At 62.7% G+C, this 12967-nt stretch overlaps 1 protein-coding gene across 1 annotated transcript in view; it reads left to right on the plus strand.

Moving 5' to 3' along the window:
* CPZ (carboxypeptidase Z) overlaps positions 1-12611 on the plus strand; it is a 22803-nt gene extending 10192 nt beyond the window's left edge. The window contains exons 5-11 of the mRNA XM_024745130.1: positions 1182-1378; positions 1905-2066; positions 2476-2634; positions 6394-6529; positions 8230-8369; positions 11441-11540; positions 12215-12611. Coding sequence (XP_024600898.1) covers positions 1182-1378; positions 1905-2066; positions 2476-2634; positions 6394-6529; positions 8230-8369; positions 11441-11540; positions 12215-12564 — 1244 coding nt within the window. The 3' untranslated portion in view covers positions 12565-12611. The remainder of the gene's footprint in view (positions 1-1181; positions 1379-1904; positions 2067-2475; positions 2635-6393; positions 6530-8229; positions 8370-11440; positions 11541-12214) is intronic.
* The last annotated feature ends 356 nt before the right edge of the window (positions 12612-12967 follow it).

The raw sequence follows: 12967 nt of genomic DNA on the forward strand, positions 1-12967 counted from the left end.
ACAGGGGCCCCGTTCTGGCCTCTGCCGGGGAGTCGATGAGTGAGGGTCCCCGTCCTTCCTCGTCTGGTCTCTCAGCTTGTCTGTCCCTGTGACTGTGGAAGTCAGACGGGATTGGTCTAGAAACAGCCCCACTTGACCTTGGTCCTTACCCCTCGTCTTGGTTAAGTGGCTCTGGCCCCTTTGCTGGGCTGGCCACACTCAGCCAGTTTCCATCCTGGTGGCTTGGGCAGCATGGACGTCATGAGCCCTAAGCCCTGTCTACCGTCAGGGGCCAGAGGTCATCTAGCCCCACTCCAGCCTCCAAGGCCCACCCTGTCTCCGACCCCTCCAGCCCAAGGCTGAAGACAGGACTCTGGCTTTCAGACTGATCGGCCGGAAGCTTTGGAACATGTGGGCGAGGGGTGTCCCCTGTGAGAGGGTCAAGGGCGGTGGCTGGTGTGGAAAGCCTCAGGGTTGTTTATACCCTCGGAATGTGGGAGGGACATGGCCGCTTGTTCCCACAGCTGGTGGTCCTTGGGCTGCGCACAGCCAGGGAGGGAGATGCCATTTTCCATGTTCCAGGTGAGCAGTGTGAGGCTCGGAGAGGAGAGGCGACTTGTCCCAGGCCACACAGCTAGTAAGACCGTCAGGCCCTGGTCTACGCTTCCACCCATCCATTCATCCATCCATCCACTCATCCATCTATCCGTCCATCCGTCCATCCATCCATCCATCCAACCATCCATCCATCCATCCATCCACCCACCCACCCATCCATCCATCCACCCATCCATCCATCCACCCATCCATCCATCCACCCATCCATCCATCCACCCATCCATCCATCCATCCAAGGGCCAGCTGCCTTTGCATCTAAGCACCAATGTATACCCTACTCTATTGCACAAACGTGAAGAGTGGCCATGAATGAAATTCCCACAGACCAATGACAACTCATATTATTATTAATCAGTATCTTTGATCCATCATGCTAATAGTTACGGCCATACATCACAGATGAGCTCAACAAAAGTGATGACCTTGATGAGACCTCATTAGTCACAGAGTCGCTTGGGCCAAAACGAGTAGGAATAGGCTCCAAAACAACTGGCCACCTTTGCCGTGTGGGCCCTCAAGTCTCTGGGGACCCTGGGGCTTTGAGATGATGCCACCAGGTCACTGTATCGCCCCCCCTCCCGCAGTGGAGCCCGAGGTGAAACTCATCGGGAACATCCACGGCAATGAGGTGGCGGGCAGGGAGATGCTCATCTACTTGGCCCAGTACCTGTGCTCTGAGTACCTGCTGGGCAGTGCCCGCATCCAGCGCCTGCTCAACACCACCCGCATCCACCTGCTGCCCTCCATGAACCCCGACGGCTACGAGGTGGCGGCCGCCGAGGTGAGCGCCCCCAGGCTGGCCCCGGGGCTGCCGCCTTCCACCCTCCCCTGTTCGCTCACCCCCTAGCGGTTGTGCAGGGTCTCTGTGCACAGGTGTCAGTGGGCCTCAACATCCACAAGGTCCTGCTTGGGGGTGGGGAGGGCGGCAGACGCTGCGAGTTCTCTGGTGGGTTCAAAGGCAACACGCGCTGTGGAAGCAGGATGACGGGGGTGGCAGGAGCCGGACTGTGTGCTGGCTGGAGGGGGGGCTCCAGGAGAAGGTGGCCCTGGGCAGGGCCTGCGGGAGGTGGAGTGAGCAGTGCAGCCCTGGCGAGGGGTATTCCAGGCAGAGAACAGCCAGTGCAGGGCCTGAGGTTGGAGGACCAGCCCAGAGGCTGGAGACATGGCAGAGGAGGTCAGGGGCAGCTCCCAAGTTCATCACGTGAAGCCAGAGAGAAACCACAGCCCTGCCCGCGACCCTCAGCCCAGCCCCGCGCCTCCCTCCAGAAGGATCGGGGGGGCGTGCTGACCCCCCCGGGTGTGTTCAGGGTGCCGGCTACAACGGGTGGACAAGTGGGAGGCAGAACGCGCAGAACCTGGACCTGAACCGCAACTTCCCCGACCTGACGTCCGAGTACTACCGGCTGGCCTCGGCCCGCAGCACGCGCAGCGGCCACATCGCCATCCCACAGCACTACTGGTGGGGTAAGGTAGGAGCCGCCGCGCGCCCCTCTGATGCAGCCGAGGGTCTCTGGTGTTCTGGGACCCTCGGGTGTCATCCTTCCCCAGGGCAGCAGAGCCTGGCGGTTAGCAGCCTTGGCCTCTGAGCCTCGGTTTCCTGCCTGCAAAATGGGGATGGTTCTCACTGGGCCGCTGGTGGGATTCGGGGAGCGGGTACCGAAAGCACCCGGAGTCTGGCAGGTGCTCAGGGGCGGTGCCCCGGAGGGCTGCCTGGAGGGGGTGGCATCCCCAGGAGGTGGGCAAGAGAGTTCCAGGCCAGAGGATGGGCACGTGCGAGTGCCCAGTGGGGCCTGAACGGAATCCTGAATCTTGGGCGTGGGGCTGGGTGGTCGGCGGGGACGTGCCTCGTCCTGAGGACTGCCTCGTCCGCCTGGGCAGGTGGCCCCTGAGACGAAGGCGATAATGAAGTGGATGAGGACCATCCCCTTCGTGCTCTCCGCCAGCCTCCACGGGGGCGACCTTGTGGTGTCCTATCCCTTCGACTTCTCCAAGCATCCCCAGGAGGAAAAGATGTTTTCTCCCACGCCCGACGAGAAGGTGAGAGGCTGGGCAGAAGTGCTGTGGTTGCAGGAGAGGCAACAGTGTGGGTGGTGCCCTCGGGGGCCCGGAGTCCTTCCGGTTCTGAGCCGGTGAAGCCCGTGGAGCTCTGAAACATTAGGAGCCTTCTAGGCCCACCTCCAAAGCCCCTCCTCCAGGAAGCCTTCCAGCCAGCTGGAAGCAGCCCCTCCCTCCTCTGGCTGCCCCCCTTCCATCAGTGTCTCATCTCGTCTGGGAGCTCCTGGGGTGGGGACCCTGGCTGAGTGGCCTCCCCCCAGGCCGCCCCGTGTCTTCTGTCCTCGGGAGGCTGAAGTTCCGGGCAACACCGGCAGAGGGCAGCGCTGCATCGTGCCTAGCGCCCGGCTGGCTCCCGGCGCCTCCCTCCTTCCTCTGGATCTGGCCAGTTTGTTAAGGGTCAGGTACCCTGGGACTTGAAGATACAGTGGGATCAGAGTAGGAATTTTGACCCCAGCGGTCACGTGGGCCCTGAGGAGACCCTTCCCGCCTCCAGGCCTGTTTCGCTCGCTGCTCAGACCGGCAGGGCATGAGACCCGTGATGATGGCTGGACCCCTCACCAACGCCGTTCTTCCCTTCCCCGGGGGCACCCCCTGCCCTGACTGACAGTAGAGGCTGGTCTCCTGGGAAGGGCATGGGGGTTGAGGCCAGGCAGTGGGTGATCTTCGGGGGGGTCACAGCCGAGTGCACTGGAGCTTAGCTGCCCCACTGCCCTGATGCCCCCGCCCCCCAGGCCAGCTCCTGCCCTCCCACCCCGTCGGGAGGCAGGAGACTTCCCTGCCCTTCCGGGAAGACAGTTTGATAGTCCTTCCTTGACCAGCCCGGGGAGGCTTGGGAGGGTCTGAGCTGTCCGCCTGGTCACTCAGCAGGCCCCCTGGTGGACCGGACTCGGGGTGGAGAGCGAGGCCTGGCCTCTGCTGACTTCTCGCACTTTCCACCCGGTACTGGGGGCAGGGCAGGGAGGGTGGGACTGGTCCTGGACAGACACGTGCCCGGAGCTGGCTCCCCTCGTGTTCTCCTCCTGTGGCCACCCAGAGGTCGACCCTGCCTCACCCAGTCCCTCCCTGTGTGTGGCCGGTCCCGTAGACTGGGCCCTAGGCCGAGGGTCCTAGTTTAGGGTGGGAGACGGAGCCAGAAACGGGAAAGGATGAGAAGGTGTGGCCTGGCCAGAACAAGGGGCTGCCCAGGAGGCCGGGGACATGCAGGGATGGGGTGTGTGTGTGTGTGTGTGTGCGCTGGATCCTCCGCCTTACGGTGGACTCTAAGGAGGGTGTCCTCAAGGGGCAGCTACCGCAGCGGAGCCTGAAAGAGCAGTGGAGACTCCGCCAGACCCCCAGGAGTGAGGGTTCAGGGGCCTGTGAGCAGTGGGACTGGGGAGGCCCAGCAGGGCTGGGCTGGGCCGGCTTCCTCCAGGGCTGGGGGCGCAGAGCCCGTGTCTCCTGCGATCGTTCCCGCACTTGTTCATTCTCGCTGCCACTCATTCATTCAGTCAGTCACTCCCCCACTGACTACAGCCAGCACGTGCCTAGCACCTGGAGGGGCGCCAGGGTCTGTGCTTGGAGCTCAGCCAGGGCCCCCTGGGTGGCTGGGTGACCTCCGCTGTGCCTGGCCTCCGCCCGCTGCGCTGCCAGGGATCAGGGCCAATGCCTGGGTGAGGCCTGTGTCCTCCAGGCAGGAGGGGCCCCTGGCCGCTGGACTCAGCATCTCTGGATCTCAGGGGCAGGTGCGTGAAGGCGCCTCTGGGGGGAAGTGCGCCTCCAGGAGTCCCTGCCGAGTCAGAACCCTGAGAACTTCCCCATCAGCCATCAATCATCGATCATCGATCGATACTCCTTCAGCCCCGCAGCCAGTGGTGGTCTCTGTGGAAACCAGGGTCCCAGGGGAGGCTTGGGGAGTGGGGGCACGTGAGGGGGGCTTGGCCAGGGGGACCAGTTAACGCCCCCAAACTCCCACAGTGCCCGGTGGATGGGGGCCAGTGCCTCAGGGCAACGTCCAGGCCGGCCAGGGCTGCCTGCCTCGTCCCCCTCTGTCCCCCTCACACCTGCCCTTTCTGCCCAAATCCTACTCCCCAGCTGGGTTCAAGCTCCGTCCTGCCGACCAAGCCCTCCCTGACGCAACCCACCCCCAGTGGGAAGTAGCTGCAGCGCATCCAGGTCCCGGGCAGGCCGGTCCTTCTCCGTGGCCCTGACCTGTGATCCTAGGCCCCTCGTCAGCCCATATCTGCCCCTCCTAGCAGCCCACCGCACCCCACCTTGTTTCATCTGGGGGGGGTCATTGTCTCTGTGTCCTTCCGCCACCGACCCACCACCCCGCCTGGACTCTGGGTGGAGATCCTACCCCCAGATCGGGCCTGTTCCCAGCCGGGCCTGGGGCTCCAGCGCCCTGGGGTTGTAGGGACTGGTGGTGACTTCCCCTGCTCTCCTGAGGGGGCTGACTGACAGGTGACAGGAGGAGGCCCCAGGGCAGGATGGAGAGAGAGACCTTCGAGAGGGGCTGGCCCAACCTACGCCCACCAGCCTAGGTCCCGCTCTGCAGACAGGCGGTGGAGGCCCGGCCACTGTTCCAGAAACAGCCCCATCACCACCTGGACGCCTGGCTGAAGATGGTTGACCACAGCCCGCGGGTGACAGGGGCTGCTGGCAGGATGGAGGTCCCTGACCGCCCACCTCGGTGACTGAAGGACGTGCGTGGGCTTGTGTTTTGGGTGCTTGGTTTGCGTCTGTGGGACCGAGTTGAAACTGCAGTCTTATCCCTGAGAAAGTGGACTCATCCTTCCCCAAACCCAAGGTCCCGGGGTCTGAGTCGCCAGGAGAGACTCTTACTCTGGCCTGGAGCGGCCCCCCATTTCTGACCCCACCTGCCCACCTCCCCTTTTCTTAAAGAGGGATGCCCAGCCCAGGACAGACCTCTCTCAGGGCCGCAGGGCCTGAACAGGCCCAGCACAGGTGGGCCCTCCTCCATCTGACCTCTACTTGGAGCCTCCGTCCTGGGTCAGACCCGTGTCCGGTCCTGGGACGTACAGGTGGCTGAGTCCAGCCTGGGGGAAGGACCTGGCGGCCCTGTGGGGTGGGGAGTGTAACGGGGGAGCTCTGGGCTGGGGGAGGTTAGTGGGGGAGGGGCTCCGCACCACCCAGGAATCAGGGTCGCACCCAGACGGGCCCTGCCCCCGAGGCTCCCCAACAGGGGGTGGCAGGCCCCCTGAGCTGCATCCCAACCGTGGTGGGCACTGCGCGTGGTTATGGCAGCGAGCCGGTGGGCGCCCGCAGGGGCTACTTGTCTCCTAGGGAAATGAAGTGACAGTCGTCATAGCCATTCGCGTGGGGGATGAAGTTAGTGAAAATGAGCCCCATGCCAGCCTCCCGCCTCTCCCGAGGCCTGCCCTCTGCACAGCGGCAGGAAACGCTTTATAAATTGCAAAGCTGACCTCCAGGTGCCCTGCCAGTGTCCCCACAGGGTGACCCCTTCTCGAGAGGAAGCCCATGCTCCCTAGCCAGGCGCGTAGGGGCTCCATGATGCGCCCACGTACCCACCACCGGCGCCCCGAGCTCTGGCCGTCCTGCCTCCGGGCCTTTGCACGTGCTGTGCCCTCTGCGTGGACCCTGGTCCCCCTCCCACCCGAGCTGCAGGCGTTCCCTACGGTGGCCCTTCCTCAGCCCACTGCCCCCAGCTCGGAGGGCGTCCTGCAGAGCGCTCACCTTCTGGTCTTGCCCTCGAGGGGACCTCTGTCTCCATCTCCTTTCCAGATGTTCCAGTTGCTGGCCAAAGCCTATGCCGATGTGCATCCCGGGATGATGGACAGGTCGGAGAACAGGTGTGGGGGGAACTTCCTGAAAAGTGGCAGCATCATCAACGGGGCAGACTGGTACAGCTTCACGGGAGGGGCGCCCTGGACCGGCGGGGGCGGGGCTGGATGGGGCGGGGGCGGGCTGGCGCCTCCTCCCAACAGCCTCTCCTGGGAACCCGATTCCGGAGCTTCCGGCACAGGGAGAGCAGCAGGGATGCCTCACGTGTGGGGAGACTCACGCTCTGGGGTGGGAAGATTAGGGCGTGGCTGACCTTAGTTCTCTCGCGGCCTTGGTGAAGTTCACGTGCTCCTGTCGTGGAAGGGCTAGACTGTGACTTCCCCATTGCCAGTTTTGTGGTTTATTTAGTGGTCACTTAACATCTCACGGTTCCACCCGTGACCAGTTCTTTTTTGCCTTTTGGGGTTTAGTAGGGTTGCCCGATGGAATATGGGATTCCCCAGTTAAATGTGAATTTCAGAGAAGTAAGGAAGAGTTTTCAGTTCTGTCTAAATACTGTGCAAGTCCCAGATATTGCATGGGATATACTTACACTAAAACCATATTCGTTGTTTCTCTGAAATGTGGGAGCAGGTGACACCCCTGTGTCATGGGGACACTGGAGGCTGGGCCCACATGCTTCCAGGTGCTGCCGGCCACCCCTCCACACCAGCATGACCCTTATTATTCATGTCACTTGGCAGATGAGGAAACTGGGCTCAGACAAGAGTAGGACCAGCTCGAGGGCCACGGCACGTGGTAGAGCTGGGACCCACCCTGCCCGTGCCCCCCCTTCTCCTGTGGAGGTGGAGAGGGAGGCCCCTCAGCTCCCGTTCCAGAGCCACTTTCACCCCCTGCTCAGCTCAGCACCCCTGCTGCCCACGATGGCACGTGTGGTCCTTCCCGGGGGTCAGGGAGGCTCCTCTCCCTCCCGGATCCAGACGGACGGGCTCCATGACCCTCGGGTGGTGGGCTCCGAGTCTCAGGCATGACCTGTTTCTGGGGTCTGCAAAGGCCCCACTGGGGGGCTGAGCCTGGGAGAGGCCAGCTGGGCTCCCCTCCCTCGGGACACGGACCCAGGGAGGGCACGGGGCTAGTGACCAGGGACAGAAGGGCCATCTGCAGGGAAGTGTGGCCTCTCTGTGGACGTGACTATTAAGTCGGGAAGGTGGCCGCTGGGTACCGGGGTTCGGAGTAGGCTCTGAAGCTCTGAAGGCTGGGGCTCCCGCTGCCCCATCAGGGCCCAGGGCTGCCACAGAGCCCAGCTGCAGCTCCTGCTGGAGAAGACCTCCCAGAGCAGACGGGGTGGAAGGCAGACACGGGGGAGAGGGACGGTCAGCCCCACTTGCTCCGACGCCTCTGCCGTCTCCCTGGCTGGCCATCGGCTTCGCTGGGCCAGGCTCACCCGGAGATGAAGGTAGTAGGACCTTCTTCCCTGGGCTGTTCTCGGGACCGTCCAGGTAAATGGACGTTATCACTGGGGGTTCAAGCCAGGGGAGGGCCAGCAGCTTGGGCCCCAGGGGCACGGATGGCCCCCACAAGCTCCCAGCTTCTCTGCGGGAAGTGGGCTTGCTCCTTACCCCCCAAGGGGCCGCAGGGATGCTGCGTGAGCCCGCGGACGTGGGCGCCAGACCACTTGGTCCGCAGTGCGGCTGCCCACTCCCTGGACCTTGGGTGGGAGCTGTGACGTTCCCGGTCTGCTCGTCTGGGAGGCGCGGGTAGGACCACAGCCCCTGCCAGCTGCCCGGCCCAGGGCCCTGCGGGGGCCGGCGTTGAGAGCCACCCGCTGTGCTGCAGGCATGTCCGACTTCAACTACCTGCACAGCAACTGCTTTGAGATCACGGTGGAGCTGGGCTGCGTGAAGTTCCCGCCCGGGGAGGCCCTCTATACCATCTGGCAACACAACAAGGAACCGCTCCTCAACTTCGTGGAGATGGTGAGCTCTGGGCGGCCCCCGGGGCCCGGCATGGGGAGGGCCAGACCCAGGCCGTGCGTCGGGGCTCAGCGCCCGTGCTGTCACACAATTACGCTGTACTTGCTTATTCGTTAACCACCTGTGTTCACGAGTGAAGGTTCACCGGCCACCCTGGGGCGGCTGGGGACACCACGGGGCGTACAACAGGGCCCCCGGTACAGGAAAGGTCTCAACAAGGGGAGCGCAGGGACCAGGGCAGCCCAGGAGAGGCGCCTGACCCAGCCTCAGAGGCCACGGGGGTCTTCCTGGAGGAGATGGCACCTGGGCTGCATCTTGAAGAAGGACGGAGATCAGGTGACAGGACAGGGACCCCTCCGGCAGGGGGGACAGCACATGTTAGAATTCAGTGGGGCGTTTAGGCCTGCAGGGGCGCCGTGGCCAGAGGAATGGGGCAGGCCCTGGTCGGGGGCGGGCCCAGAGGTGATGGCTGGGCAGCATGGTGTCTGTGCCGTCCAGGCAGGGCCTTGCGCAATCTGTCCCTGGGACTCAGAGGGGAGGTCACGGGCTGCTGGGGCAGCAGTGAGGCACCCGGACTGAGGGGTAGCCCCCCCACCAGTTATGGGGCTGAGGTCACCCAGAGGTGGGCAGGCTGTGAGCGGGGGCCTCGGAGAACGTGTCTACGATCACCTGTCACTGGACCCCGAGAGCCGGGTCTCCCAGTGGCCTGGTGGGGACCACTGGTGGGGACCACGTGCCGCAGGTCCCACTGCCTCTCCCAGCCCTGCCCCACCCCTCAGTCTCCCCAGCATGGCCTGCCACCAGGGGATGTGGTTCTGAATAGGAAAACGCTCATGAAAGGGACACAGGAATTCAAAATGGAACGACAGTGCTTTTGTATTATAGAAGCCTCTACATTTTGCTTATCCCTGAGCATTTTTAAGAATCATAAAAATGGCATGTTACTGCAACGTCCCGGTAAGAAGCAGGTCCTAAGAGGAAGACAGGATTGCCCGAGGGAGACAACGAGGGGCTGTGAGCGCACAGAGCTTTCAGTTGGTGTCCACGTGTCATCGAATCCTGACACCAGCCCTGGCCAGGGGATGGGGCTGCCCCACTTTTTAGATGGAGGAACAGGGGTGCTGGGGGAAGGATCGTGCCGGTCAGGGGTCGCTGGGCTCCCATCCTGGCTCACAGAGTCTGTGATACAGCCAGAGGAGGAGACAGAGGGTCAGAGAGTGACCGGGCGGGTCCAGTGTCACCAGCCACTGTGCAGAGCTCGAACTCAGATGTGCCTGCCCCAAACGCCAGTTCTGTTGTCGAGCCCCCTGCTTTCTAGAAAGATCAGGAACCTTTCTCCAGGCAGGAAGCAAGCCGAGCCTCCGGACCAGCAGCTGTAGCAATAGGAAGGAAGCAAGGCCGCGGATAATAACTGGGCGTTCTTAGCACTGTTCCTTCTCTGCAGCTGTGCCAGTGACCTCGCTGCGGGGCCTGGTCATCATCGATAATGGCTCGAGGCCAGGCCTCTTGGCTCGTTTCGTTTTACGGCTGTCTGGTGAAAATGAGTTTTAAGGAGTCTTAAATGGAGCTGGGATTGCTCCGTGGATATTGTATGTGAAGGCTCGGGGTATAAAGATTTAATAGCAAGCGCGATACCGTGGAAGGCTGGGCAGCACATGGCCAGGCGTGGCCGGCCTCCCAGGATGGCCCCCAGGACAGCTGCCCGGGCCTCCTGATAAGGATCCGTCTGTCGTGTCCACTGAGGCCTTTTGCACAGTGATCCTGACCAGGCCTGGGAGGGGGGCGTCTACATCCCCCTGGACAGGAGGGGAGGGGCAGGCGCACCATCTCTCCTTCTCTGCCTGAGAGCTCCACGTCCCTGGTTCTGCATGAAGGTGACTCCTCAGCCCGAGAACGAGGTCGGACCAAAATCTCGCCGGTGCGTGCTGGGATTACATGAGGCCCTACTGTGTGCTGGCCTCTGTTCTCAGGCCGCGGGGGAGGGGAAAGGGCAGATGACATCGCAGTGAGGTCAGGGCTGGGAGAGTGGAAATCAAGACTGTGGGACCCCAGAAGAGGCCCCTGATGTGGCCAGTCACGGAGGGCTTCCTTGAGGAAGAGGAGTGTGAACTGTGTCTCTAAGGGGGAGAGGAATAGGCCAGGTGAGGGAGCTGGTCAGGTGCTCTGAGCAAAGGAAGGGCCGGGATGCAGGCTGGGGGTCCGGGGGCAGCCTCCGGGGATAGGGCAGCGCCCATGCGCTGTCTCCCCTCCCCCCAGGGCGTCCCGGCCGCCTTTGATGTGAGCTTCAACCTCTGGCTGTTTGCGGCCCCGACAGAGTAAAGGGAGTTCAGCGTGTTTGTTGCTGATTGTTTCAGGAGAACTGTGCATGGGCTCAGGGCTCCAGGAGGTGATTTCTTCGGAAAGTGCGGCCTCCTAGTCTTACTGTGATGTGTGCAGGAGCTGCAGGGCGTGTGCCCGGGAAAGGCTGTGCTTAGGACCCACCAGGAGGGTGGGCCGTCCTGCCTCCAGCTCGGCTGGCTGCTGCGGATCACGTGTATTAATTCTTATTTCCTGAGGTGGGCACGGTGACCCTGTGTTACAGATGGGGAGAGTGGCCCGAGATGCCGGGTAGCTTTCCAAGGTCAAGGAGCGGGTTGGTGCCCGGCCAGGACTGACACCAGGGTCCAAACCCTCGGGCCCGTGTCCTCCCGCTGCCCCACGCAGCCTTGGGACCTCGGCTCAGAGAGAAGCTGCCACACCGGCTCTACCTGGGAAGGCAGGGGGCTCAGCGCTCATGGCCCAGGAGATGATGTCAGCCAGACCCCCGAGCTGGACTGTGGGCCGTTCACAAACCCAGGACGGGGTTGATTGCCGCAGGGGGACCCCAGAGGTGGGCTCACTGGTCACCCTCGCTTCACAGATGAGGAGACCAAGGCCCAGAGGGGGTGTGGCTTACTCAAGATGGCGAGGCGAGTGGTGCAGAGCTGGGATTAGCCAGGCCGTTTCCCTGGAGACGGGTGGGGACTGGCTGGGAGGGCTGCCGGGCGCTCAGCAGGGTACGTGCCGTACCCATGCCCTGTCCTTGGTCTCCTCAGGTGCACCGGGGCATCAAAGGCGTGGTGATGGACAAATTTGGCAAGCCGGTCAAAAACGCCCGGATCTTAGTCAAGGGCATCCGCCATGACATCACCACCGGTGAGCACTTCCTGGGGCCACGTGGTGCCGGCACCTGCAGTGCTCAGAGCATGCCCGCCGCTCCCTCTATCCTGCGCCGGCCTGGGGGGGTGAGGGTGGGGAGCCCTGGGGTCTGCGTCCACCACGAGCTGTGTCTCCCGCAGCACTGGGTCCAGCGGGGGGGTAGGGGTTGCGCTCACGTCCTGGCTGCCAGTGACCATCGATGCGGATTCCATGTTCCTCAAGAAGTGACTGCTGGGCAAACCTTCTCAAAGACTACAGGAGGGACCCTGCTGTTTCCTATCCTAGAGCTTACATCCCACTGATAAGCTGGGGTGCCCATGTGGGCTCCGGGTGCCCTCAGGGATTTCACAGCTGATTTGAAAAATACCGTACATTGTGATGTGAGTTCCTTGTGGAAACACAGTCCAGAAGAGGGAGGGATAGCTAACTGTGTGGGGGATGGAATGGTCTGTGAAGGCTTCAGAGAGGAGGTGCTGCCTAAGCAGGGTTTTGAGGGATGAATAGGAGTTTGACAGAGGGAGCAGGTGGGAAGGACATTCCAGGCCAATGCAGAGGTAGACCTTTGGGGTCTGCTGCCCTCCAGGCTGACGCCCCCCTGACCCCCATTACCCATCATCAAAAAGCTATCTGAGCCCAGGTCTGAGAGTCATTTTCATTCCATTTGTCCACAGCCCCAGATGGTGACTACTGGAGGCTGCTGCCCCCAGGGTCCCACATCGTTATCGCTCAAGCCCCTGGCTACTCCAAGGTCATCAAGAAAGTCATCATCCCTGCCCGGATGAAGAGGGCCGGCCGTGTGGACTTCATTCTCCAGCCGCTGAGGATCAGACCCAAAACGTTCCTTCTCGGGCCACGGAGAAGTGGGCCTGGAGGTGCCGGCCCACACAGGGAGCCCGAGGAGTCCAGCCAGGAGCCCCTGGGGGCCCGGAGACAGCCTGCGGCCGGCGGCAGCAAGCCCTGGTGGTGGTCCTACTTCACGTCGCTTGGCCAGCACCAGCCACGCTGGCTGCTCAAGTACTAGGCACCCCCGCCCCCCCATGCGCTCTCTTGCTCTTGAGTCCATCTTCCAAAGACATCCCACGAAGTCGTTTTTGTTTTATTAAAGTGTTTCTATTCATCTCCCGCCTTGATGAGACGCTCTGTGTGTGAGGCCCTGCAGGGGAAGACATGGTCGCTGGAGGAGAGAGGGTTGCTTGGGCAAGGGCTCCTCTGTCCCACAGGCAGCCAGTAGCGGGGTTGCCCTTCAAACCCTTCTGTGTGTGGCCCATTCCCAGAAAGTGAGGTCTTAAATCCAGAGGGGCCTCTACTTTACAGACCGGAAACCGAGGCTCAGTGGGGGCCGTGACACCCCAAGGTCACACATGGAGAGGGTGGTGCCGGGCTGGGAGCCGAGACTCTGGGTCCTACAGGTGAAGGTTGTGTGT

The sequence above is a fragment of the Neophocaena asiaeorientalis genome, unplaced genomic scaffold (genome assembly GCF_003031525.2).
Source record: "Neophocaena asiaeorientalis asiaeorientalis breed wild unplaced genomic scaffold, Neophocaena_asiaeorientalis_V1.1 scaffold65, whole genome shotgun sequence".
NCBI classification, from domain to species: domain Eukaryota; kingdom Metazoa; phylum Chordata; class Mammalia; order Artiodactyla; family Phocoenidae; genus Neophocaena; species Neophocaena asiaeorientalis.